Source organism: Stenella coeruleoalba (assembly GCF_951394435.1).
Source record: "Stenella coeruleoalba genome assembly, chromosome: 9".
Classification (NCBI taxonomy): domain Eukaryota; kingdom Metazoa; phylum Chordata; class Mammalia; order Artiodactyla; family Delphinidae; genus Stenella; species Stenella coeruleoalba.
Window position 1 is genome coordinate 9,046,781 of NC_137155.1, and position 26,254 is coordinate 9,073,034.

Below are 26,254 nucleotides of genomic sequence, written 5' to 3' on the forward strand. Positions count from 1 at the left end.
TCCCCTTGAGGGTCAGAACACCACTGCCACTGTCACTCTCCCCAGACGCACCCCTGTGCTGTCCCCACAGGGAGCACTGTGTTGACCGCCTTGCTTTCCTTCCTGTTGCACATGTGCGGATCCCATGAAATGCAGACCTGGTGTTGCGCTTTATAAAAAGGGCATCACACCGCGTGAACTCCCACACCTTGCTTTCATCCCTCACTGTTTGAGGTGGCCACGGTGACGTCGGGGCTGAGGCGCCCCTCAGACCTTTCCCGACCTCTCTGTGGGTATAGCCCGAGCAGCCCATCTCCCGATCTCTCCACTCTACCCAGCACATCACAGGCCAAGGGTGCACAGCTGCCCCATACAGTGGGACAGCGCTCCCAGCTGTGCCTAACATCCACCAGAAAGGAGCCCCCCACCCCCTGGGGGTGGGCTCTGCTGGGTCTGGGCTTCTGGGCAAACCCCGGGACCTGCCTCTTTACTCCCTGCAGCACTGGGGGCGCCGTTCCTCCCTCAGCCTCTCTCCACTTCCGTTCCCTCAGCCAGAAAAGCCAGAAGCAAGGCTGCAGAGGGACAGAAGGCCCACACCTGGGGTTCCAAGATGTCAGCGGGCAACGTGGAGCCCGCCCACACCGGACGCTCCCCCCGCGGCAGGTGTCCGGGGGCGCCCTCCCTCCTCCCCCAAGGGACACATAAGCCTTTTCTGCTGGACAGGAAGGCCCTCGGGGAGGCTCAGGCAGCTAGCACACAGACGAAGGCACTCGGTCCGGCCCCTCCTGAGGCCTCTGGCCCCATAGCTGGCTCCCTGCCTGAGGCAAGCCCACACAGTGACGTGGTGGCAGATGCGTCTCCCAGCCCTGGTGACACTTCACCAAACAGCTCTCCTGCCAAAGCCAACTTGGGAAATTCCAGGGACAAGGAAATTTACCCGGGGTTGCGAACAGCTGGGCCTTGGCTTGGAGCAGGGAGCCCCGCCCAGGCACAGGACGCAGGTGGAGCAGGAAGGAGGGACTCGCCAGGTCCACCACGAGGGAGTCCTTTAATAGAGACGGGCGGACAGGGGACACAGCTCGGCCCTGCACCTGCAGTGCGGCGGCTCCTCCCCCACCTGGCGTGGCCCCAGGGTGGACACGGGAGAGGTGTGGTTTTAAAAAACACAGCGAGACCAATTCTTCACTTTCACAGAGAAGGGGAGCTTGGGGGAGCCGAGTCCGAGCCCCGCCTCCAGCAGGAGGGAGCTTGCCGCCCCCCCCCCACCGCTGTCTGCACACGGCCAGGGCAGGAGCCCCGGCTGCACAGAGGCCCAGCCACCCTACATCTGTCAGCGTTTCTACGCTAGGTACACTGTTGTGCTGTAGAGGCCCCACCCCCAGCGTCAGCCTGAAGCCTCTGGTGGGAGGAGGGACACCCCCAGCCCCTGCCACAGGAGGCTGGGCGAGACGGGGCCCCGGGACAGAGCAGCCCCGCTCCTCACCGGCCCAGGGCCAAGGGGTCATTGAAGTAAAAAGGTCAACGGTGGACAAGATGCAGGCCGGTGAGAGCAGGCAGGGGTCGGGGGGCCAGGGGCAGCAGGTGTGCATGAACCAGGCAGGGCTGGACAAGCATGGGTGGGGTGCGGACGGGGCAGGGACAAGGGCGGGGCCGGGGATCTCATCAAAAACAGTTCTGCAGCTGCAAACTGGGCCAGCGAGCACCACCGCCCAGGGGTCCCCTCCCAGCCAGTGCAGGGCCGCCTCCAGCCTCCAGGGCCAGGCGTCGGGGCGCGTCCTGGCTCCAGGTGTACGTGTGGGGAGGGCCGCTGGTGTCGGGGGGGCCGGGCTGGAGAGGAGGGTGTGTGACATCTGCGGGCATGTCCCCGTCGGCCAGGTGGTCAACAGGATCAGTTGTTCTCGAAGAGAGAGAGCAGGTCGTCATTGCTGTTTGTGGGGAGGTCGGGTGGGCCCAGGTAGGACAGCAGCTCGTCAGGGTTAGTCAGTTCTGGGAGCAGCTGAGGACAAAGCAAACCCGCCAGCTTTGGGCCTGGGTCCCCAGCCGGGATGCGGCACACCCCTCACCCCGACACAGGCTGGCACTGGAGCCCCTCAGCCTGCTCTGCACAGGGGCTCTTCCAGCGAAAGACTGCTCTGTGACCAGGAATCACCTGTGACAAGCTGTTCAAGGACAACATGGGACACCCAGGACCGTGAGGGGTCCCTGACGTGAACAGGGCGAATGCAGAAGGTGGGATCCCACTCCCTGGGATTTTCTGCTGTGAGCTGTGCTTTCTACATTTTTTCACGTTGAACTTTGTATTCATTTACCATGGTCAAGAGACAGTCACCTGTCTTTTTTGCACTGAGTCTGGCTCACATACCACCTGTGAGTCAGACAGGTCAAATCAGACCCTAAGGCCAGGGTCACCAGCTACAAGCCAAGTCTTCTCGGGGACTCTGCCCATGCCACGGTGGCACCCAGGTCCCCAGGGCCAGATGTCTGGACACAATCACCCACGGCTACTCTGGATACCTCACACTCGTCAACAAAAGCGCTGACGTCACCCGACCAGCTCTCCCTGCGTCTGGAAGTCACGGTGGTATCACTGTCCTCCCTTCTATGAAGCATGTGGACCCTGGGATGACAGATAAGCCACACCCCAGCCCCGGCTCCAAGTGCTCCCCAGCACGGGGCCCAGTACTCACGTCCAGGCCCGGTTCCGGGGCCTCCCCTGCCCCAGACACGGGGGGCCCCATCATGCCTGTGGCAGCACTGAAGGCCAGCTCACCGATGGGACCCGAATTCACCGGGCCCAGGGGCTGCCGGGATGCCGGGGGAGGGTTTGGATGGTGCAGCTGGGGCCCTGGGGGGCCTCCTAGGTTGGGGGCGTGCAGCCCCGGAGGCCCAGGGTTATGGGCCGGGTCCAGGTGACCCGCTGGTGCCATCTGAAGGAGGAGAGAAGAACCTAGTAAAATGGCCCAGGGGCTCTCCGGGTGGACAGCTCGTCAGCCCCCCGCCTTGGCACTGACCTGGCCTGGGAGGCAGGGGGCAGATCTCTCCGGTGTCAGGAGGCTGCTGGGAATGTCGGATTGATAGGAGACAGGGGGGGGCCCCGGGGTGAACTCAGCAAGGGTCGGGGTGCTGGGCGTGGTGGGCGGGAAGGAGTCGGGGAACGTCCCGGGTCCCAGGAAGCTGGAAGCTGAGAGAGGAGAGCCAGGGGGCTCATGCCGGTAGAGCACGGAAACAGGCCAGCCACAGCGTGGGCAGGACTCACTGAGCTCACCCAGAGAACGTCTGACTTTACGAACTTGCTATTCGGCAAAGGGCATTTCTTCTCATTGCTGCTGGGGGAGCTGGCTGATGACACTGCCAGGAGGCTGCGAGGGGACAGGAATGGGACCCACCGCACCCGGACACTCGCGCACGCGTGGTCGGACGGGGCCGGTCCATGGAAGTGTGCCAGCACAGACCTTTGTTCCAGACTACTGGGGAGGTACGTGCAGCTGCAGCCGGAGGCCCTGCTGCCCATCCCCGCCGGCTCGGCCGAGGCTGCGCCTATGCCACCAAGTCCCCAACCAGGCCCCCAGGCTCGCGGCCCTCGGAGTGACACGTCCACAGGCAGCAGACTGGTGGGAGAGGATGGATCATTTGCCCAGGGCCGTCTGTTTCTAGGGCAAGCCCCCTGTACTCACCCTGGCTGGGGTAATCGCCGGCAGCCGGGGCTGAGGGGGGCTGGAGGGGGGCGAAGGGCGCGGCCCCAGGGCCCAGGGCAGCGATCATCTCCATCACGCTGGGCATGAGCACGTGGGCGGGGCTCACGGTGCGGCAGCGCTTCAACGCCGGCCCGTCCGGCTCCTCCTTGACGTGCACGTCAGGCTTCACAGGCACTGGCTTCCAGCTGCACGTGGGGTCGATGGTGATCTCCTCGTAGTCAGAGCTGGGCGGGGACATGCAGGGCTGGTCACCACCTATCCTGCTGCCTCTCCTGGCCCTGGGCCATTTTTAGGCAGACCTCCCACTCAAATGCTTGTGGCCACCCAGCACATTCCACGTGCTTGTGGGCTGCGGGCCTGGGTCGGATGTGGATTCCGTCCACGGCCTGGAGTCGAGCCCGCTCCACGCTGGATCAGCATGGGGTATCTCCCCACCTGTCCCAGGGCTGCCCTCTGCTGACCAAAGATGCTGGGGTTGCAGGAAAGGAGACTCACTTCTGAATGTAAATGAGGATGCCCAGCATGTACTGGTCCACCTCCAGGCCCTCCAGCAATGCCGTCTTGCTGTAGAAAACCAAGGGGACACACAGCTCAGAGGGCTGGCCCAACCTCTTCCCGGGCACAGGCCCTGTCATGTCTCAGCCCCCGGTGTGAGGTAACCCTGCGTGACGTCACTGCCCTGAGCCACTCCATCCCTCCTAGCCTGTGCTGTGAGCCCCACACCTGGCTTGTGGAAGGAAATGCCCATTAACAGCCTCAGAGGAAGTGCCACCCGCCCCCAGAGCCGTGGGGACCGTCTCTGACACACTCACTTGCACACGGGGCACCTCCAGGTCCCTCGCTCACAGTTGAGCTGTAAATAGGACTCCAGGTCAAAGCACTGCAGAGAAAGGGCGAGACAGTTCCTCACACTGGGGCCGGGGCAACCCGGCCATGCTCTGTGGTTTCAGGAACTTGGGGCTTATTTACTGCCTGTGTGAGAGGCTCGGCTCCCAGGCTTTTACCACGGCATCATCCTAACAGATGTAGGAGACGGGACAGCCTACGCAGCCCTCCCTGGGAATGACATGTGGCCAAATCAAGAACTGGGCAGCTCTGCCCAGTCAGGGAATGACTTCCAGGACGTGGTGTGGAGGAAAAACATGATGCAGAGCGATGTTTACCACTTATGTAACCAAAAGGTGGGCGGGGGGGTGGAGGGTGTGTGTGCACGTACTTGTCTGCACGCAGAGCGTTTCTGCAGAGACAAACAAAGGCGCTGCTCCTGGGGGCAGGGCGGGGAGAGGACAGCGCCCTGCATCCAGGATGCCGTTTAAAATCGGAGCCCCAAGAACGCAGTGAAACGGCTGTTACGCTTAGAATAATGTTAGAAGAAACAAAAGCCCAGTCTGAGGGGAGAAGGCAGGGGAGCCAGGCCACCTGCCCACTGGCCGGCCTGTCCTGTCACCTGCCAGCCGAGGTGCTCAGAGGCCACTCCCGCTGAAGACAGTTAAAGGGCAACGGAAGTTCTGGCAAAGCTCTGCAGTGGCCACCTACCTGAATGTGGCGACAGTCATGGCCTCGGGCAGGGAGCTGGATCCTGCGGAAGGTGATGGGGCACTTGAGAGACACCTTGATGGCCGTCTGCTCCACCCCGTCCTCTCCGTTGGGCCCAGGGGTGCCAGGGATGGTGCCGCTGCTGAAGTTCCGCTTTACTGACATCGACAGGGGAAAGGAGGACGTGGGTGAGGGCCGCCAAGCGGGACCCGACCACTGCTGGCTCAGCACCTCCGAGGGGCGTTCCAGGGCTGACTGCTGCTCTCGGCACACAGCCCCCGCCCCAGAGAAGGCAGCCTTGTCTGTCATGGGGCCGGCTGCCTGGGGCCGAGGAACACAAGGGCCACTCACTCTTGGTGATGCAGTGCTCGGCGGGCAGGAGGCGCTTCTTGAGGAGACCCTGCAGCACCGAGCGGACGGACGGCCGGTGCACCAGCTGCAGCACGAAGAGGTGGGACTGCAACAGGAGGACCCGGTCAGTGGGACGTGGCCCGGGGAGGCGCAGCGCAGGCCCGTTCTCCTCTTGTGGCTAACGCACAGGCAGGCCACCTGCTGCTCCTCCCAGGGGAGCCCAGGGGACCAGGCCCACACCTATCTGGAAAGCTCACTGTGTGTCTGCACCAACCACGGCCTCTCTGTCGGAACACAATTATCTGAGAGGCCCCTGAATGTGCCCTGCCTACAGCATCCACCTTTATCCACGCTGGTCCAAGTGAAAACATCCCAGAACTGCATCGGGGCTGCCCGCCTCTGCCCCCTCCCACCCGGGCTGATCAGTGCTGTGCAGCTAAGTGCATCCTGCCTCTTCTAGTCCTGGATCCGGAGCCTGCTGGAACCTGAATGACTCCTTAACAAAGACTCAGGGTCAGCTGAGACTCAGGACCCTGTGAGCTTCCTCCAGGAAAGAGGCAGGCTCAGCTAGTTTCCCTTACATAATTAACATGAGCATCAAATTTAGTCACTGAACCTAACCCGAAAGCAGCAAGGGCATTTTTATTTGAGATCCTTTACTTACAAGGCCCAGGATGGGAAGGAGGAGAGCCAGTGCCTTTTTCTCTAGCCATGACGCCCCCAACCCAGCCCCGCGGAGGGCACTCACGCAGCAGCAGGCTGTGACGGTGATCTGGATGGTGTTGCGGCCCGGCTGGCACACGTGCTTCAGGTAGAGGGGCTTGTGGGAGGTCTTGTTGTCGCCACGCTCGATGGTGAGCGGGGTGGCGTTGACGCTGACCTGCACCGAGGCCGGCCAGTTGGTGTTCATCTGCCGGTCCTCGTGGTGGTAGCACTTGAACTGCAGCTCCAGGTCCGGCCTGCATGGGAAGGTTGGATGCTGAGAGCGAGGGGGCGGTGCGAGGGGCTGCAAGCTGGGGGCAGGCGCCCACTCACCTCAGCATCAGGGTCTTGTAGACGGAGTCACGGAGCTGGAAAGCGTGATTGCTCACAGCCAGGTTGTGCTGCAGGCGGAAGGGCTCCAGGACCACCCCGTCCCGCACGGGGAAAGTCAGCCGCAGCTCGTCACAGGGGCCACTGCCTGGAAGCAGGCCATGCCGGTGTGAGCAGGCCACCTACAGGATGGCCACCAGGCCAAGCGGCCTGCTCCCGCCCCATCGCGGGGGCTGTGGCCCCTCCTCCCCTGCCATGGGGCTGGGGTTTGGGCAGCATCTCTCCCGGGACCCTGGGCTCGGCCTCCACCTCCAACGGGAACAGATCTTGGTGTCCCGCCATTCTGTCCTGCTCCAGTAGGAGCCCCAAGAATGATCCCTGAATCATGACCAGAGAACATGCCCCACCAACCCAAAAAAATGGCGTCTCTGGTGCTTTCAGAGGGGGTAGGAGGCAGAAGAGGTGCGAACAGGCCACCTGCTGTCACCCTAGTGCTCAAGCTAGGGTTTTAGGACCCCCAACTGCTGCTGCAGTGGTCTCCCGGAAAGCAGGAGTTCTTAACCAGAAGTGGGCTTCAGGGGGCGCCTGCAACCATACACAAAACTGTGCACATGGCTATTTTCCTACAGAGGAGATGGATGCTTCAAATGGATTTGCAAAGAGGTCCATTAATAGAAAATGAAGGTGAAGGCCCCCCACCCCCGCCAAGGTCCCTGCAGGACTGTCTGGAGCCCTGCCCATCTGTCCCGAGAGCAGACCTCACTCACCGGGTGGTGACGGGTGCAAGCTGCTCACGCCGGGCTTGAGGTCGGGCAGGAAGGGCGACTTGACCTCCTGGCTGGTGGACATGTAGGGGATGCTGCTGCCGGGGGTCATGGGCGGCGTGGGGCTCCCTGGCAGTGGGGAGCTGGGGTAGCCGGGGATGGAACGGGCGGGCTGTGGGGTTGAGCAAACAGTCAAGGTGGAGTGGTGTAGGGGTAGAGTTTGTTCTTGGAGCGCCCAATGGGAATGGTCAGACCAGGAACGGGCAGGGAGTCCACGCCTCCTCCTGCCTGGGCGCCCTCTCTCCAGGCGCCCACCCTATGGGCCTCCCACCGCCCATACCCCACTCAGGCCGGGCTGGCTGTAGCTGGCGCTCCCCCCGTTGAAGCGGGCACCCTGCCCGCTGAACTGCTCTGCGGGCTGCAGGAGAGAAAACCGCGTGTGCCTGGGACTGCCGCCTGCCCCTGAGCGCTCACAGGGTCCTGGACTTGACCCTAGGAGAGGGCTGGGGACAGGGGGGCCCACCACACACACGGGTGTTGGCTTCTTTCTTCTTTGTTTATTTATTTATTTATTTTTTTTTTAAATTTTTCGGTACGCGGGCCTCTCACTGCCGTGGCCTCTCCCGTTGCGGAGCACAGGCTCCGGACGCGCAGGCTCAGCGGCCATGGTTCACGGGCCCAGCCGCTCCGCGGCATGTGGGACCTTCCCGGACCGGGGCACGAACCCGTGTTCCCTGCATCGGCAGGCGGACTCTCAACCACTGTGCCACCAGGGAAGCCCTCTTTCTTCTTTATACACTTTTTGTGTCTTCTAAATAATCTACAGGGAGCACGTGCTGATTTCCTAATTTTAAGAACGACCACTACAGAAAAAGAGCTGACCCCACGCATCAGAGGGGTTTACGAGGAAGCCACAGAGAGGCTGAAAGGACACAGGTACACACACCTCCTGTCCGCCCTCCAGCGGCACTCTCATCGCTCGGGCCCCTCCCCTCAAGAGCTCCTGGCCCCTCTGGCCTGTCCCCTTGCTGGGCTTCTCTGCAGCAAGCAGAGGGGATGGGGACACTGCCCCTGAAGGACATGCAGGTGGCGTGGGTGCCTGCCTACTGCTCCATACACTGAATCTCACAGAGGGGCCTTTCGTACCTGGACTCCCCTCCTGGGAGCTGCCCTACGCTGATCAGGGCCCCCAGGAAGCTCCTGGCTGCTTGGCCACCCAAGCACACGCGAGCCCACTCGCCAGCCCCGGCTGCCTCAAGGTCCGCCTGTGTCCCACAGGGCTTGGCGTGGGCCAGCAGGGGCTGCAGAGGCCCGGGAGAAGCGGCCCTACCTTGTAGTGCAGTCCCGCGGGGCTGGGGGTGGACAGGGACTGGCCCGCACCCTGCTGCAGGGGCAGCCTGTGCCCAGGGTAGGAGGACGGGGCGGGGGGCTGCCCGGGGCCAGGCGCGTACTGGGTGGCGGTGGGCGTGTACTGGCCTCCTGGCAGGTACTGTTGCCCAGGATACACCTGAAGGAGGAAAGAGGCAAAATGGCCAGGAGAAGAGGTGCTGGGGAAGCCCGTTCCCGGGGAGGGAGGGCGGTACCCACCCTATCAGGCACAGCCGACTCTCCCTCCACACAACGGCTCTGAGGGCACTCGGGGTGGGGGGCCTGACCACTCACCTCACTGGAGTAGGCTCTCTTGACGCCCTGTCGGGGCAAGGGCTGGGCCTGGGGGGGCCCAGGGTACCCGTGCTGGGGCAGGCGCTGCCCTGCATATAGGGGCGCTAGGCCCGCTGCCCGGGTGGGGTTCATGCCCATGGGGCTCATGCCGGAGGGGCCCATCAGCCCTCCCACGCTGGCAGGGTTCATGCTGCTGGGGACACTGGGCCCCCGGGGACCGCCGTGCTGCAGGAACTGGCTGTTAAAAGACTGTCCGGCCCCCATCTGGGAAAAGAGGAGAGGAACCATCCAGGCCTTACCCACCGCTGTGGGCGCCAGCCTTGTGCCCATCCCCTGCAGGCGGGCTCCCCCTCGCCCCCTCCCCGGCCTGGGTTCTCTCCCCTCAGCTCCCTACTCCTTTCCCGCCTCATCTTCATCGGCCCCGGCACACAGCGTGCGTGTCCCCAGGGCCTCAATCCTGGCTGCCTGACAAGACCCTGCCTTCTGCACCAACGCACACGGGCCGCACAGGAGGAGCTGCGGGGCCTCACCGCTCCGTACTGGCTCAGCTCCTGGCTCTGCTTCTCCTGGAGGGCGGCCACGGTGGCCGTGGCCGTGGCTGTGGCCGTGGCGGCAGCAGCAGCCACGGCAGCAGCCGCCGCTGCTTGAGTGAAGTCGGTGGAGGGCCGTGCGGCGTGTGAGGGAAGGCCCAGGCCCCCCGGCCCCCCCGGGCCGCCCGCATACCTGTAATAGACAGACAGCTCAGCTCAGAGGCGCTCCCCTGCCATCTTCCGGGGGGTACACGGCACCCGAGGGGAGCCCCATTCTTTCCCACACACCCCCCTTGTTAGCTTGGGAGCCGGCAGGAGCCGCAGAGATGCAACGTTCAACACATCAGTGTCACACAGCTCCCAGGCGCCCAGCAAGTTAGCAGTGTCGCCCCCAGAGGGCTCCTAGCACGCCTGCCAGGGGAGCGGTCCTGCTTACCCAGCGGTGAAGCCGGGGCCCCCGGGGTAGCCACCGCGGCCATACACCCCTTGCTGCACGTAGCCCTTGTTGGCACCGCCCTCACCGAACGCCTGCTGTCCCAGGCACTGCGGGGAGTTCAGGGCAGAGCTGCCGCCTGCCATGCCGGGCATCATGGAGCTGCCGGGGGGGCTCCCTGCGGGGCCCATAGGGTTCCCCAAAACCTACAAGGAAGCAAGAATCACCAAAGGACACCATCCAAACAACTTGCTTCATGCCGTGGTTCTAAATTGCTGGAAAGGAGAGGCTGGGCAGGTGAGGAGGTGGAGGTGGGGGCAGAGGGGAGGGTGGTCCAGTGGGGGGGGCACCTGCTCACAGGTGGGGTGTGGAGGCCAGGTGAAGACAGGAGGAGGAGATCCCACGCCACGTGTGGAAGAACTGGGCTCTGAGGACGTGGGAGACTCAGGAAACCCTGGCTCCACTTCTCCGAGATCTGAGGGGGGCTCTGGCGCCCCTCGGGGCGGGGCCCAGGTGTGGGCTCACCTGGCTCTGCGCCGCGTTGCCGACTCCCCACACGGTTGTGACCACGGACAGCGATCCTGCTGGCTGAGTGGCACTCTGTTGCCAAGGCACCGCCTCATAAGCGAATGGACCATCACTACAAGGAGAGGGGCAGGCGGGGAGACTCGGTCAGGAGGCCGCAGGTGCCTAGAACCCCGCCTGGGAAGAAGCGAAGGTTGGGAGCAGAGGGGTCCCGCTCTACCACCCACCCGTGTCCTGGGGCCCGAGCGGGGAGGGCAGCAGGAGACCCCACTCACCCGTGTGGCGCGGGGGGCAGGGCGGGTTTCATGGGGTTCATGGGGTTCATTGGCTTGGGAGCAGCCTTAAGGCCAGGTCTGTGGGTGGCAGGAAGCAGCCCTCACTGGTGCTTACGTGGGACTCAGATGCTCTGGCTGCTGGGACAGGAGGGAAGGAAGTCAGTGGAGATGCTGCCAGGAGACCCCTATCAGCACCAAGCCCCGTCCTTCCTCTGCTCCAACCGATGAAGGGTAGGGCAGGTGAGACGGGGACCCGGGGGCCCGCTCAGGGGGCTCAGGGAAGCCCGGCATTGGCCCTACCCGCACTGCCCACCCTGGCAGATCTCTGCCCTCCCCAGCCCCAGCCCGGAAGCCAGCACTGACCCTTTCTGACCGGGCCCTGCCACCTGGAGCCCCCGGAATGGTTCTGGAAGCAGACTTTCTGATCCCCCAAACTTTCCACGTTCTCCCTCCCCCACACGAAAGCCTGGATACGCATAAAAGCCAGGGGACATCCAGAACCCAGCTGCCAGAATCCCCTGCCTCCACCCCCCCCCCGAGGGGGGGGCGGGGAGGACAAGGCCAGAGGCCTAGGAGTGCCAGACAGCAGGCGTCACCTGCTCAGGGTCTGGGGCCTGCCCACTATGGGGAGGGGCCTCTGCATGCCGGAGGTGGGGGTGGGGGTGGGGGTGCGGCACCAGGTCAGCTAACCTGCAGCCTGGGGCCAGGCAGGGGCCGGAACTAGGTGTGGAGCCAGCAGCCCATCCCTGGCTGGCAGCCCCCCAGCCCCAGGGCTTCTCCCCAGAGCAGCAGAAGGGCGGCGTGCGCACAGGGGCAAGGCGGGAAGACTGACCCCCACAGATCGCGGTGACCCGCACGGTGAGCTCCCAACAAGGCGGGGACGCACACACAGCGCAAAGGGCGGAGGGTTGGTGGGCACCCAACAGACATGGCAAGGGGCCAGTGGGGACACAGCAGCCATGGCCGGGGGACACGCATGGAACCTGTGAGCCCGTGCTGGGATGGGGCACCGCTTCCTCCCACTCTGTGGGGCTGGCTCTCTTCTCCTTAGCACCTCAGAAAACGAGCAATGCAGCAGCCGGCTGCCCCTCCTGGCTGCCAACGCCTCCGACACCTCCACAAGCAAACCCTCCGCCAACCAGGCCGAGGGCCCTTGCTGGCACCGCCAGGGCCACCTCTCACGCGCACCTCCACCCAGCCTAACCACAGAGGCATGCTGGCTGTGGCTGTCTGGGGGTCTCCGGGGACGCCCCTGTCTGCCTTCTCTGGGTCGAGGTTCCAACCTAGAGCACCACTGCCTTCTAGGGGCTGCAAGGCCTCACGCGCACGCACACACCACCTGGGCAAGCTAACTTCTGGTGGCTCAATCCCACCGCCTCAGCACTCACAGTGCCACCCACCCAACCCCAAGGCTCGCATTCCTGAGCGCTGACCAGGACCTCACCGTCAGGGCAGCCCAAGCGAGGCAGGATTATATCATCATGTCCTCTGCAAATACAGTCCTGAAGGTGGCACGCGGGGGCCGAGTCCCTGACCAGGGCCCCAGCGCAGGTGGGGGATACAGTGGGGGCTGTGACTTGGGCCCAAGGCCTCCCACAGAGCACTGGGGTGAGTGGTTCCCAGAATCGCAGCAGAGCCAGGGCTGGGAGGAAGGTGATGGACCGGTCAGACAAGAGGAGTGAGGCAGCTGGCGTGCCTGCCCACCTCACGCCTGGCCCTGCTCTCCTTCCTGACGCCCCTCCCAGAGGAGTCGGGCCCCAGACCACATGCCAACCAGGAAGCAAAGGCCAAGAAAGCAGGAGGCCGGTGGCTCCAGAGGGCTCAGGGGCCCCTGGACTCAGCCCTCGGAGCCAGAATCACTGAGCCAGGCAAGGGAAGGCTGGCTGTCCCCAGCGAGGACAACCCCCAGGTTGGTGACACTGCAGTGGGAGGCTGGGGGTGGGGAGCGCTGCCGACAGCCAGAAACGCCCCCTAAACCTGCTGAGCGGGGCCTGGAGCAACATGCAGCGCTTTTAGGACTTAGAATATAGGCGGGCTGCTCTAGACTGTGGTATTGGCAGAGGGACAGACACACAGGTCAATGGGACAAACTAGAGAGCCCAAGACAGACCCAGACAGAGTTTCTGACAAAGGTGCAAAAAGTATGCACTGGGGGAAGGACAGCATTTTCAACAAATGTGCTGGAGCTATTGGACGTTCACAAGCAAAAGACAAAAACAAAACAAAACAAAAAACCCCTAAACTTCACATCTTATACAGAAACTAACTCGAAGTGGGTCACAGATTTAAATGTACGGCACAAAACCGTAAGAACTTTCTTAGATTTGACACCAAAAGCATGATCCATAAAAGGAAAAACTGGAAACTTTTGTTCTGTGAAAGATCCTGCTAAGAGGATGCAAACGCAAGCTATAGACTGGAAGAAGTATCTGCAAGCCACGTATCTGACAAAAGACTAGTATCTAGAGTACATAAAGAATTCTCAAAATGCGAAAGCTAAAAAAAATTAGAAAACAGGCAAAAGACACGAAAAGACATTTCACCAAAGAAGAAATACAGACGGCAAATAAGCACATGAAAAGATGTTCAACATCACTGGCCATCAGAGAAATGCAAATTAAAACCACATCGAGGTATCACTACACACCTATCACCATGGCTAAAATAAGAAATAGTGATACCACCAAATGCTGGCTAGGAGAAACTGGATCTCTCGTGCATGGCTGGTGGGAATATAAAATGGTACAACCACTCTGAAAAACGATTCGGTAGTTTCTTATAAAACTAAGCATGCAGCCACTATACAACCCAGCAACTGCACTCCTGAACATGTATCTCAGAGAAGTGTAAACTTACGTTCACATAAAAATCTGTACGTGAATGTTTACAGCAGTTTTATTCCTAATAGGCAAAGAATGGAAACCCAGATGTCCCTTAGCAGTGAAGAGTTTACCAACTGTGAGCCTGGAGGCATAAAAAGGAAGAGCTACTGATACAGGCACCAACCTGCAGGAATCTCCAGAGAATCATGATGTGTGGAAAAAGCCAGTCCCCAAAGGTTACACACTGTATGATTCCCTTTATATAACATCCTCGAAATGACGAAATTATAGAAATGGAGAGCACAGTGGTGGTTGCCAGGGGTTAAACGTGGGGAGAAGGGAAGCGAGTGGGAATATAAGAAGGTGGGGATGGAAATACATGTATCTCAACTGTATTGATGGAGTTAGTACCCTCCTGTGATACTGTGCTACAGTTTTGCAAGATGTTACCACTAGGGAAAGCCAGTAAAGGATACAGAGCTCTTTGTGTTATTTCTTATAACTGCTTATAAATCTATAATTCTCTCAAAATAAAAATTTACTTAATGTACAACCGCGACTAGCTCTCTCTCCCCACAGAGGTGCCCAGGGCAATCCTTTCCCAAAGCTCGTTGGATTGGCCAGGCCCACTCTGCTGTCCCAGAAGCAAAGGACAGGGAAAAGCAGGAGGAAGACGGGAAGACAGCCCCCCCCCCCCCCCCCCCCCCCCCCCCCGCCCCGGCCTGGGTCAGAGCCTCAGGGCAGGTGGAGCACGCCGGAATCTAGGACTGCTCAGCCCCACTCTGAGTTCGCAGGGTGGGGTGGGGCCTAAGACATGCATTTCTAACAAGTCTGCAGGTGCTGCCGCTGCTGGTACTCGGACCACAATCTGAGAGCCCGGGGGAGCTGGGGAGGAGGGGGACAGGGCAGGTGCAGGGCGGGGGGGCCCCCCGTGGAGGGTGCTGGCCTGGGGCCCAGGGCAGCTTCCTACATCACGTGACTCTGGGGAATTCCAGCCCCACGGCTGTGGACGAGACCACAGACATTTCCAGTTCCCCCTGAGCTTTCTGTGCGGGGGCAGTGACTTCCTGACTTCCTGCCAAGCTCCTGAACCAAGTCTGGTCTCCTCCCTGAGAAGCCCCAAACTCTCCAGGTCAGGGACCCCGTGACCCTCTGCTCCTGACAAAGGGAGAGGCGTGCTATGAGCACAGACCCTCCTCCCACCTCCTGGCCTCAGAGGCAGAGGTAAGAAAGAGCTTGGGTGTGTGTGCTTCCTGCCGGCTGGGGGCTCTCCCTGTACACGGACACTCGCTGGAAGCCAGGACCTCGGCAGAACGTCCTGGCTTGAGGTCAGTCTAGAAGGCCACAGGGTTTTCTGGGGGTCAGATTACATCTTCCTCCCGAAAAAGAGCTACAGACAGCTCACTACCCAGACCCTTCTTCCCCAGGACCTCACAGCGCCTGCACCACAGTCTCCAAAGGCAGACATTAATTAACATGGGCCCGCCCTCTTCTATCTCCGCTCCGTTACCCCGGCCTAGTCACCCAGGAGCAGCAGGCCCCGCGACACACCACCCGACCCCAGGAGGGCAGGGACTCGCTGCCTCCCCCCGCAGCAGGGGGCCCACAGTTCCCAAGGTTCCAGTGACGGGCCCCAGCCAGAGGAACACCAGACACGCTCAGAGAACGGAGAATGATAGCTCGAGCATCGCAGGACACCATGGGGGGGGCTCACATGCTCCAGTGGCTCAAAGTCCTGCCCCTCTACTTGGGAGACCACACACTGACTAGCATAAGTGTTAAGAGTTCATCCAGGGGCTTCCCTGGTGGTACAGTGGTTGCGAATCCTCCTGCCAATGCAAGGGACACGGGTTGAGCCCTGGTCCGGGAAGATCCCACATGCCGCAAAGCAACGAAGCCCGTGTGCCACAACTACTGAGCCCGCGTGCTGCAACTACTGAAGCTGGCGCGCCTAGAGCCAGTGCTGCACAGCGAGAGAAGCCACCGCAATGAGAAGCCCGCATACTGCAATAAAGAGTAGCCCCCACTTGCAGCAACTAGAGAAAGCCCGCACTCAGCAACGAAGACCTAACACAGCCAAAATAAATAAAATAAATAAATTTAAAAAAAAGAGTTCATCCAAAATGCCCAGGAATGAGCATTTCTGAATGGCCCAGGTGTGGGTCATTTCAGAGAACAGTTGAAGGGTTGCACTCTTCTGGGCCTCAGTTTACAATGTGTAAAATAGGTACGTGGTGGCCACTCTAGGACTAGGAAAAGGGAGAACACGTGACCACCTTTAAGTCATCAGCCCCCGATCCCATCCTGGACCCAAGCGCTAGTGGACACTCCATGGGGAGGCCTGGCTGCCCTTGGCGATCAATCCAATGATCAGGAATCCTCCCCGGCGCACACCCTACCAGTCTTTCACGAGTGGCTCTGAATCTGTCATTCATCATCTCACCTTTCTCTTCCCAGCCAAGAGCCACCCTCTGGGTGTGACAAGTCCCCAAGGCCAGTACTCACGGGGTGAGGCTGAGATTCCTTCACTTATCCTGTTACCTCTCTCAAGCTTCTTCAACGGAAGCTCTCTGGTTCTAGTATGACAGGATTTGGTGGGTGAGTCTGTGTTCGCCCTATCAACTGTCTTACAGATCGAGTCACATGTTCTGTGTATTTCCCTGTGAAATCTTCTGAGATAATATTATACGAAGGACTTAAAGACATCACCATGGATATTCTGCAACTACCGGGAAGAGCGTATGGGGAGCAGGCTGTAGGAGAGCAGGTCAGGGGGGAAGGTGGGGAAGGTCCGGAAGAGCAGGGCAGGGGTAGCAGGGTAGCGCGGTGGGGGGTACAGGGCAGCGGGGAACAGATGCGGGAGGCTAAGGCAAGACACGCCGGGGGGCAGGACACCCTCCCGCCTGACTTCAATATGTCCTGTTGGGAACAGGGTATCTCCACCAAAAGCACGGCTGGGGGCTGGAAGGTCAGGGTCGCCAGCCCCAGAGCCTATCTCCGCGGACCTTACATCCGCGTGCCGGCGGCGCGCACGGCCCGGAGGGGCCCGAAAGGTGAGCTTTCAGGCCACACCGCGGAGAAGAGGCAGCGGGACCAGCTTGGGCGAGGGCCCGGGTCAGTCTCTTGCCCCAGACTCCTCGGGTGCTCGGCCGGATTCCGGCCAGCCCCAACAAAGGCTCAGGTGAAGGGTCGCCTCGGCGCGCACGGGGCCAGTCGGCCCAGGACCACGACGCACGCGCGGCAGGTGCGGCAGGTGGGCGGCAGGGCCGGCTCCAGCCCCGCCGGGGCCCCGCCGAGGCGCTGCAGAGCCGGGCCCGGGGACGCCGCACCTGCCGCCGCCCGCACCTGCCGCACCTGCCGCCCCCGCCGCCCGCACCTGCCCGCCCGGTCCGCTCACCTCCAAGCGGCCCGGCCAGGCCCCTCGCCGCCGCGGCCCACGGTCCGCGCCGCTCCATGCGCTCAGCCCGCCCTCAGCGCCGCCCGCCGCCCCGGGGCCGCCGCGGTCCGCGCCATCTCGCCGCCGCCCGCTCCGAGGGCACAATGGAGCCGCCGCGCTGCTCATGCATATGCATGACGCCGCGCGCCGGCTCCGCCCCCAGGCCAGAGCAGTGGAGCCCCGAGCCGGCGCTCAGGAGCGAGTGGCCGCGGGCCTGCGCAGGCCAGGGCGGCGGGCCGGGCGGCGGGTCGGGCGGGGGCGGGGCTGGGAGGGAGGGCGGGTTGGGGGCGACCTGAGCTCCCCGCCCCCTTCACACCTTTCCAAACGCGGCGTCTGCAGAGTCACCCGCGTTTCCTCTTCGCTCTCCGCCGGGGCGGGGCGGAGGAGGCGGGTCCAGAAAGAGGGCGGGCCCAGGAGGAGGGGTGGGACGGGGCGGGGCCTAGAAGAGGGCGGGGCCTACGGAGGTGACCCGGTGTCAACCGGCCACTTCTGGGAGGGGTCTTGTAAGGAAAACCACGCGGAACCAAACAAGTCGCTTTCCTCGCTGTTCTTCCCTCTTCCCAGAGGGCGGCCCTGTTGAAGCATTCTTAAAGTCATTCGAGTTCTAGCCAGATGAAGCAACCTCTGATCAGTTGGCATCTTCATATGCTATTAGCAGCCTTTATTTGCAACTATTTTCTACCCTTCCTTTAGGAAGACCACGTTCTCCCGATTACCCACAATTTTTTTATTGTGGTAAAATACAATATCAAAGTTTACCATCTTAACCAGTTTTAAGTGTACAGTGGCATTAAGCACATTTCCCACTGTTGTGTATCCATCACCACCATCCATCTCCATAGCTTTTTCATCTCCTAAAACTGACACTCTGTACTCATCAAACAATAATTCCTCATCCCCCTCCCACCCACAATTTTACTTTCTGTCTCTGAATTTGACTACTCTAGGGACCCGTTAGAAGTGGAATCATACAATATTTGTTTGTGACTGGCATATGCCCTGAAGTTTCATCCCTGTTGCAGCTGGCATAATTTCCTTCCTTTTGAAGGCTGACTAATATTTCATTGTGTGTGTATACCACATTTCGTTTATCCATTCCTCTATCAATGGATGTTTCACAATTAACTGTTTTTTAAATTTTTATTTATTTGGCTGCGCCGCGTCTTAGTTGTGGCATATGGGGTCTTTGTTGTGCCGTGCGGGAACTTTAGTTGTGGCATGTGGGATCTAGTTCCCTGACCAGGGATCCAACCCGGCCTCCTGCATTGGGAGTGCAGAACCTTAGTTACTGAACCACCAGGGAAGTCCCACAATTAACTTTTTTTTTTAAACAATTCTTCATTTATTTATTTATTTATTTATTTTTATTTAATTTGGCTGCGTTGGGTCTTTGTTGCTGAGCGGGGGCTTTCTCTAGTTGCGGCCAGTGGGGGCTTCTCTTGTTGCGGAGCATGGGCTCTAGGCACGTAAGCTTCAGTAGTTGTGGTATGCAGGCTCCGTAGTTGTGGCTTGTCCCACAATTAACTTTTAATATTGCTGAAATTACTTCCCTCAAGGTTATCTGAACCCTGTGCTCTGTATCCTTTGAGAACCATTACTTCATTGAACAAATATGGCCGGCCTGCTGTGTGCCAGTCACTGGTCTGTGCTCTAAACGCCCCAGTGACCACGTTTGAAAGTCCTCTCTGGCCCCACTAGAAGGGACAAAGAGAAGGAAATGACTCACCAGGTAACAATGTTTCCATCAGGGCAAGGGTTAGGAAGAAAAATAAAGCAAGACCGGAGGATGGGAATGCTGGGAAATGGGAGGGGGGAATTCTCTAGAGAGCTGGCCCCGAGAAGAGAGAGCGTGAAGGGGGAGGCAGACCCCATGGAACCTGAACGTCTTCTGCCTCCAAGAGGCTGTGAGTTTGGGGGAGTTGCAGGCAGGTTCCTGGAAGAGGCCAGAAGTGGCCACACCAGGGTGCTGCCTTTGAACTCTGCAGGCAGCTCTGTTACCTCCTCCCAATGCCACTGGGAGATGCTGTTTGGTGCTCACTCCCATCTTTGATTATGTGGATTGTTAGAAGAGTCTCCCTTAGGGGACTTCGCTGGAGGTCCAGTGGTTAAGACTCTGCTCTTCCGGGACTTCCCTGTGGCGCAGTGGTTAGAATCTGCCTGACAATGCAGGGGACATGGATTCGATCCCTGGGCCGGGAAGATCCGCGGAGCAACTCACCCCGTGCGCCACAGCTACTGAGCCTGCGCTCTAGAGCCCATGTGCCACAACTACTGAGCCCACGTACCACAACGACTGAAGCCCGCGCACCTAGAGCCCATGCTCTGCAACAAGAGAAGCCACTGCAATGAGAAGCCCGCACACCGCAATGAAGAGTAGCTCCTGCTGGCCGCAACTAGAGAAAGCCTGCATGTAGCAATGAAGACCCAATGCAGCCAAAAAAAAATAACAAATAAATAAATAAATATAAAAGACTCTGCTCTTCCACTGCAGGGGTCGCAGGTTCAATCCCTGGTCAGGGAACTAAGATCCTGAAAGCCATGCAGCCAAAAAAAAAAAAAAAAAAAAAGTCTCCCTTATTTACTGGAAAAAAATCTGCCTCCCTAAAATCTCCCTTCTACAACTGTATAAAATGAGAATCCTCATTTTGGTATTTGACAGCTCTTCAGGTATTAGAAGAAACTTACTCCCTTGGAATCTGCTGTTGGAAGACAAACACGCCCAGTTCTTTAAGTGTTAACAGCCACAGGATTTCCAGACCCCATACAGATTGACCACTCTCCTTCAAATGCACGACAGTTAGACAGTATCCTTTTAAAAGTGACACTGAGGGACATACCCTGTGGTCCAGTGGTAAAGAATCCACCTTCCAGGACTTCCCTGGTGGTCCAGTGGCTAAGACTCCGTGCTCCCAATGCAGGGGGCCTGGGTTCGATCCCTGGTCAGGGAACTAGATCCCACATGCTGCAACTAAGAGTTCGCATGCCGCAACTAAGACCCGGCACAGCCAAATAAATACATAAATTAAATTAAAAAAAAAAAGAATCCACCTTCCAATGCAGGGGACGCAGGTTGGAACCCTGGTCGGGGAGCTAAGATCCCACGTGCCATGAGGCAACTAAGCCGGCGTGCCACAACTACTGAGCCCAAGCACTCTGGAGCCCGCCCGTTACAACTAGAGAGAGAAAAACCCACACGCCACAAGTAGAGAGAAGCCCACACACCACAACGAAGAGCCCACATGCTACAACGAAAGAGCCCTCATGCTGCAATGAAGGTCCCGCGTGCCGCAACTAAGACCTAATGCAGCTAAAAATAATTTTAAAAAGTAAAAATTAAAAAAAAAAAAGTGACACCAAGAACGGGACACAATATTCTAAATGTGGCCCGCCTAGCACAGCATGGGGGCTTCTGTGGGTCTGCTCTTTCCTGCAGTTAATGTGGCCTAAACCAGAATTTGGTTTTTAACCAGGACCTTCAGTTATTATGAATGGCTCTTAAGCACAATAATTTGACGTGATCTCGGCTTGCAAAACTAACTTTTAAAAGAAAAAACTGCTACTTTTTTTGCAACATATTGTAATTGTAGAGAATACAGAAAAATGTTCATAACAAATCAAAACCTTCCACTGTCCAAATGTTGAGAGAGGGCTTCCCTGGTGGCGCAGTGGTTGGGGGTCCGCCTGCCGATGCGGGGGACGCGGGTTCGTGCCCCGGTCCAGGAAGATCCCACATGCTGCGGTGCGGCTGGGCCCGTGAGCCATGGCCGCTAGGCCTGCGCGTCCGGAGCCTGTTCTCTGCGGCGGGAGGGGCCGCAGCGTTGAAAGGCCCGCGTACCGCAAAAAACCCCACAAATGTTGAGAGAGAATCCCTGTTATTTTGGTCTATTTTATCTCTGATGGTTCTCTCTGCATATCTGCGTGGTTTGGAGATTATAGCCTTTATGTGGTTTTGCATCCTTATTTTTTCACTCTATTAACAAACATTTCCCTTCTTATTATCATTATCTGTGATCCTCATAAAATAAACGCTGCAAAGATTTATATAAAAGGATGCTTGCTGTGGCATTATCGATGATACTGAAAAATTAGACACAAGCTGTATTCATTCATTCAACAAACTTTTGTTGAGCTTCTATTTGCCAGACACTGTTCTCAGTGCAGGAAATGTGGCAGCTAGTAAAACAGACAAAAATCCCACTGTTGTGGAGCATTCATTAGTAAGCCAATAGTTCAATTCTCCTAGGTAATAGTTTAGTAAAACACCCCCATAGGCTGGAATTTATGCAGCACCCAAAATCATGTTTTTGAAATATTTAAAGGTATGAGAGGGACTTCCCTGGTGGTCCGGTGGTTAAGACTCCACACTTCCACTGCAGGGGGCATGGGTTCTATCCCTGGTCGGGGAACTAAGATCCCACATGCCTTGGGATCATGGCCGAAAGAAAAGAAAGAAAGAAGGAAAGAAGGAAAGAAAGAAAGAAAGAAAGAAAGAAAGAAAGAAAGAAAGAAAGAAAAGAAAAGAAAAATAGGATACAAAGTTGTATGATGCTAGCTGGTAAAAAACATTTATGGAGCAGACAATCTTCCACAAGCCACTAATCATTATGAGTAGAGATAGGTACCTTTACAATAAAGACATGGATCAGACACTACCTTAACCAAGTCAGCATCACCAAGTGTGGGACCAGCTGACATCCTATGCCCTTGGTGTGATGCTCAGTGTTGACACAGAAAACTTGGAATTTGGAAGTTCCAGCCAGAAAGGTTCAACCTGAATCGAATCATGAGAAATTCTCGACTGCCTTTCCTTTGTTTCTGCATTCATTCACTCCCGTAATTAGTAACTGTTTGAATCTGCCCTTTGGAACTCAGGGAAGGTCTAGGAGGCTGAAGCCTTTTTCCTATAAATAAGAAACGGGGGACATGCAAAGGCTTTTGTACCCTAGAGGGCCCCACAGGGTCCTGCTCTATTTCAAGGACACCAGAAAGACCAAGAAGTAAATGCAGTGCCATGATCCTTGATTAGACTCTGGATGGAGGAAAAAGACATTATTGGGGGGGCTTCCCTGGTGCTGCAGTGGTTAAGAATCCACTTGCTAATGCAGGGGACGTGGGTTCAAGCCCTGGTCTGGCAAGATCCCACATGCGGCAGAGCAACTAAGCCCGTGCGCCACAACTACTGAACCTGTGCTCTAAACCCCGCGAGCCACAACTACTGGAACCTGCGCACCTAGAGCCCGTGCTCCACAACAAGAGAAGCCACCGCAACGAGAAGCCTGCGCACCGCAACGAAGAGTAGCCCCTGCTCTCTGCAACTAGAGAAAGCCCGTGCGCAGCAACGAAGACCCAACACAGCCAAAAATAAATAAATAAATAAATTTTTAAAAAGAGAGAAAAGGGTAAAAAAAAAAAAGACATTATTGGGACACTTAGGGAAATTTGAATAAGGGCCAGAGATGAGATAATAGCATTGAATGGATGTGAAATTCCCCGAGAGTGATGGCTGCATTGTGGGCTTGGAAAATGCCTTTCTTCTCAGGAGACTGTCAAGGAGAAGTATTTAAGGTGAAGGGTCATGAGGTCAGCAACTAAGCTCACATGATTAAACCAAAACAACTAAGTGTGTGTAGATAGAAATAAAGGAATGTGTCAAATTAGATTTCCCAGCGTTAGCTGGGAAATCTAAAAAAAGTATTTTTAAAGGCATTAAAAAATGATAGGAAGGAATGAGCCAAACTGTAAGGATGGATGCATTATTTGTAGATTTGGTAAAAACTATTTAAAATTCTTTAAAATACTCTTGATGACTGCCTAATTTATTTGATAGGTGCTTCATGATTTTCCTTATAGGCAATAGGAAACTGAAACCAATCAAGCAGGGTAGAGTACCAATATCGTGGTTGTTTTTTGTTTGTTTGTTTTTGTTTTTTTGCGGTACGCGGGCCTCTCACTGTTGTGGCCTCTCGCATTGCGGAGCACAGGCTCCGGACGCACAGGCTCAGCGGCCATGGCTCACGGGCCCAGTCGCTCCGCAGCATGTGGGATCTTCCCGGACCGGAGCATGAACCCTCGTCCCCTGCATTGGCAGGCGGACTCTCAACCACTGCGCCCCCAGGGAAGCCCCAATACCGTGTTTTGAGAGTTCTGACTCATCGGGTGAGGGGGGACCACAACCACGAGATATGTCAGACTCTCCACGTAAGCAGATAGGTTAGGGTGTCCCAGAGAAAGAGAACCAGGCATGGCTTTCTTGACATAAGAGAAGACGTTTTTAGCCTAAGCCATTTTGTGATCTAAGCCAGACCAGAATGCTTGGTCTTGAACAGGTCTTAGTAATGAAAAATCTTAAGGATAGTGAGGGACTGTAGGGACAAGGGAGAAGCAATCAAGAAACAATAGTTCAGGGCTTCCCTGGTGGCGCAGTGGTTGAGAGTCCGCCTGCCGATGCAGGGGACACGGGTTCGTGCCCCGGTCCGGGAAGATCCCACATGCCGCGGAGCGGCTGGGCCCGTGAGCCATGGCCGCTGAGCCTGCGCGTCCGGAGCCTGTGCTCCGCAACGGGAGAGGTCACAACAGTGAGAGGCCCGCGTACCGCAAAAAAAAAAAAAAAAAAGAAACAATAGTTCAGTGATAAAAAACAGAGTCCTAGTTCCTCCTCAAGGAATATATATGTGGGGCTACATCCCACAGGCCTACGAGGCCTGTACCTGTTCAGCTTCCAGACCTGAGAAAGAGCCCAGAGTCAGCCACAGAGACATCAATGGTTTAATGGATGGGGGAGCTTACAGTTCCAGAGCAAGGTCCTGGAGCGACTCCCCCCTGGGCGTGCTGGACTTGGCGGAGGAAGTCGACGCTCTGGAGGTGGGGGGGGGGGCGGGGGAGGTTGCCAGTTATAGGGGGAATTGATGAGTCAGATTGGCTCATCGGTTACCAGGGAAACCAGCAGAGGGGCACGCCCCTCACCGCCCCTTTGATAAGAAGAATCATTAGCTGGGGTTTGGAGCAAGTAGGAAGGTCAGTCCTGTGAGCAGCATGTAGGTGAAGCAGGCACTGGTCGAGCAGGGGATGGACAGAGAGCAAGAGAACAGCCACCTTGAGTGGCCTGACCGTACACAGTTTCTCCCCGAAGAGCAAACCTGGGGAAGTTTTAAGCTAAGAGTACATGCATGTTCATGTAGCAGCTTGGGTATTGGAGAGAGTCCAAGTTTTACTTGATTGAAGTCACGAGGGTCAGAAGACGTCAACATCATCATTAACCTTAGGTTCCTGTTGATCTAGTGGTTGAGCACCTGAGGGGGGCTTAAATTCTGCAAAATGGCTCAAAAAAGTGCTTCAGGCCAGTCTTTACCAAAGAAGCAGAACTGGGAGTCTGGATAACAGGTGATTTGTTATCTTTGCTATTGTTACTTCTCTTGCCTGATAACAGTTTGATCTTTTTTTCCCTTAAGATCATTATTACTGAGAACTGTTTAAGGGCAAACTCTTAAATGTTCTCATCACAAGAAAAAAAAAAAAGGAAACGTGTTGACATACGTGAACTAGACTTATTGTAGTGACCATTTCACAATATATACAAATATTGAATCATCATGCCGTCAATTTTATTGGATTATGGTTGATTTACAATGCTGTGTTAGTTTCAGGTGTACAGCGAAGAGATTCAGTTATACACATACATATACTCATTCTTTTTCAGATTCTTTTGTCATATAGGTTATCACAGAACGTTGAGTAGAGTTCCCCGTGCTATACAGTAGGTCCTTGTTGGTTTCCAATCGTTATGTTGTACACTTGAAACTAATATGTTATATGTCAAATATATCAATTAAAAAAAGGGTCAAGAGGGAGTTGAGGTCCTGGGGGGAGGTGATGGGGCTGCGGGGAAGGGGTCTGCCCTGGTGGGAGTGAGGCCCTGGGGGAGGCGAGGGCGTGGGGGAGGGTAGACTACAGGGTTAAGTCCTGGGGGTGAGGCTGCGCGGGGAGGGGCAGAGCAGCCCTGGTGGAGGGGACCTGGACCCCATTCCTTTCAGCTGGGTGTGGCAGCTGGGACTCCCAGGGGACAAGAGCTGGGGGAAATCTGAGAGGTGTGGTTAGCTTTGTAGTCCGGTCCCAGGTGAATACTACCCTACCGGGCAGCTCACTGCCCCACCTAATTGAGGGCAGAAATAGGTTTGACACTGATTCCAACTCCACTTCCAATGGAGATAAAATCACCCCAGTGGGTGGACAGTTGACACATCAAGGGTGAACTATGCATAAGGCCTCAGCCCCACCTGTGCCTCACCCCGAGCCCCTCCTCTCCCCCCAGCACTCCCCAGGCCCACCTGTCCTGGGGGCCGCTCCCGGGAACAGGGACATGGCAGGCTGACCCTCTTCCTACACTTTCACAGGTGCAGCTGTCAGATGGGCCTTTTTTTTTTTTTTTTGGCGGTACGCAGGCTTCTGATGTGGCCTCTCTCCTTGCGGAGCACAGGCTCCGCACGCCCAGGCTCAGCGGCCATGGCTCACGGGCCCAGCCGCTCCGCGGCATGTGGGATCTTCCTGGACTGGGGCACGAACCCGTGTCCCCTGCATCGGCAGGTGGACTCTCAACCACTGCGCCACCAGGGAAGCCCAGATGGGCCTTTAATATCCAGAAAGGCCAGGAATCCACATCAAGTGGCCCAGGCACTCTCGTGCACACACACACACACACACACACATGCACGTGCACACACTGACATGCCCACACATGCATGCTCTCACACACTGGTCCAGGTCCTCTGGAAGTCTAAGCATATAGGCTGCTGTCCTAGACTGTGAGGCTTCTTCCTTCTCACCATTGCTCTTTTCGTTTTAGGAAAGGGGCAACTGAGAACCATAGCAGAACAGAGCTGACCAGAGAAGCGTTTGTCTGGCGGGTGGCCCAGCGTGGCCTGATTGCCCCTCATCTGCAGACCCACGCAGAGCTGTAGGAGTGGGAGAGACCCAAGTCCCTCGCCCTGTCCCTTGCCTCGGCTCCTGCAGATGGGCCAGTGGTGGTGGCTCCTGGGAGCCCTGGACTCCCTCAGGTACCCCACCAGGAAGTGCCCAGACCCCCTTGGGCTCTTGGCTCCCCTGTACCCACCGACCAGATTAGAAGCAGCAAGAGGTGAGGGCGAACTTCCATCTCATGTCTCACCCCGATGTGCTCTGCCTCGGGGTAAGAGCGGAACCCTAACTCACCACACAGAGT

General features: G+C 57.5%; 1 protein-coding gene across 7 annotated transcripts; it reads right to left on the reverse strand.

The window, feature by feature from the left end:
• Nucleotides 1-439: 439 nt before the first annotated feature.
• On the reverse strand, nucleotides 440-17,264 carry ZMIZ2 (zinc finger MIZ-type containing 2). 7 transcript variants are annotated; one of them, XM_079931491.1, is made up of 19 exons: nucleotides 17,002-17,263; nucleotides 10,783-10,917; nucleotides 10,508-10,622; nucleotides 9,986-10,188; nucleotides 9,550-9,742; nucleotides 9,020-9,283; nucleotides 8,688-8,864; nucleotides 7,698-7,775; nucleotides 7,361-7,529; nucleotides 6,597-6,741; nucleotides 6,310-6,520; nucleotides 5,562-5,667; nucleotides 5,211-5,368; nucleotides 4,487-4,554; nucleotides 4,170-4,238; nucleotides 3,654-3,898; nucleotides 2,991-3,160; nucleotides 2,667-2,906; nucleotides 440-1,975 (listed from the first exon to the last, which is right to left on the reverse strand). In XM_079931491.1, the coding sequence occupies exons 2-19, from the start codon at nucleotides 10,830-10,832 to the stop codon at nucleotides 1,868-1,870; spliced, it is 2,769 nt and encodes a 922-aa protein (XP_079787617.1). In that variant the 5' UTR covers nucleotides 10,833-10,917; nucleotides 17,002-17,263; the 3' UTR covers nucleotides 440-1,867. The 7 variants fall into 7 exon arrangements, with proteins under 7 accessions (XP_079787617.1, XP_079787613.1, XP_079787615.1 ...); XM_079931487.1 differs by lacking the exon at nucleotides 7,698-7,775 and having other exon boundaries at nucleotides 9,517-9,742; nucleotides 17,002-17,264; XM_079931489.1 differs by lacking the exon at nucleotides 7,698-7,775 and having other exon boundaries at nucleotides 17,002-17,262.
• Between the last annotated feature and the right edge of the window lie 8,990 nt (nucleotides 17,265-26,254).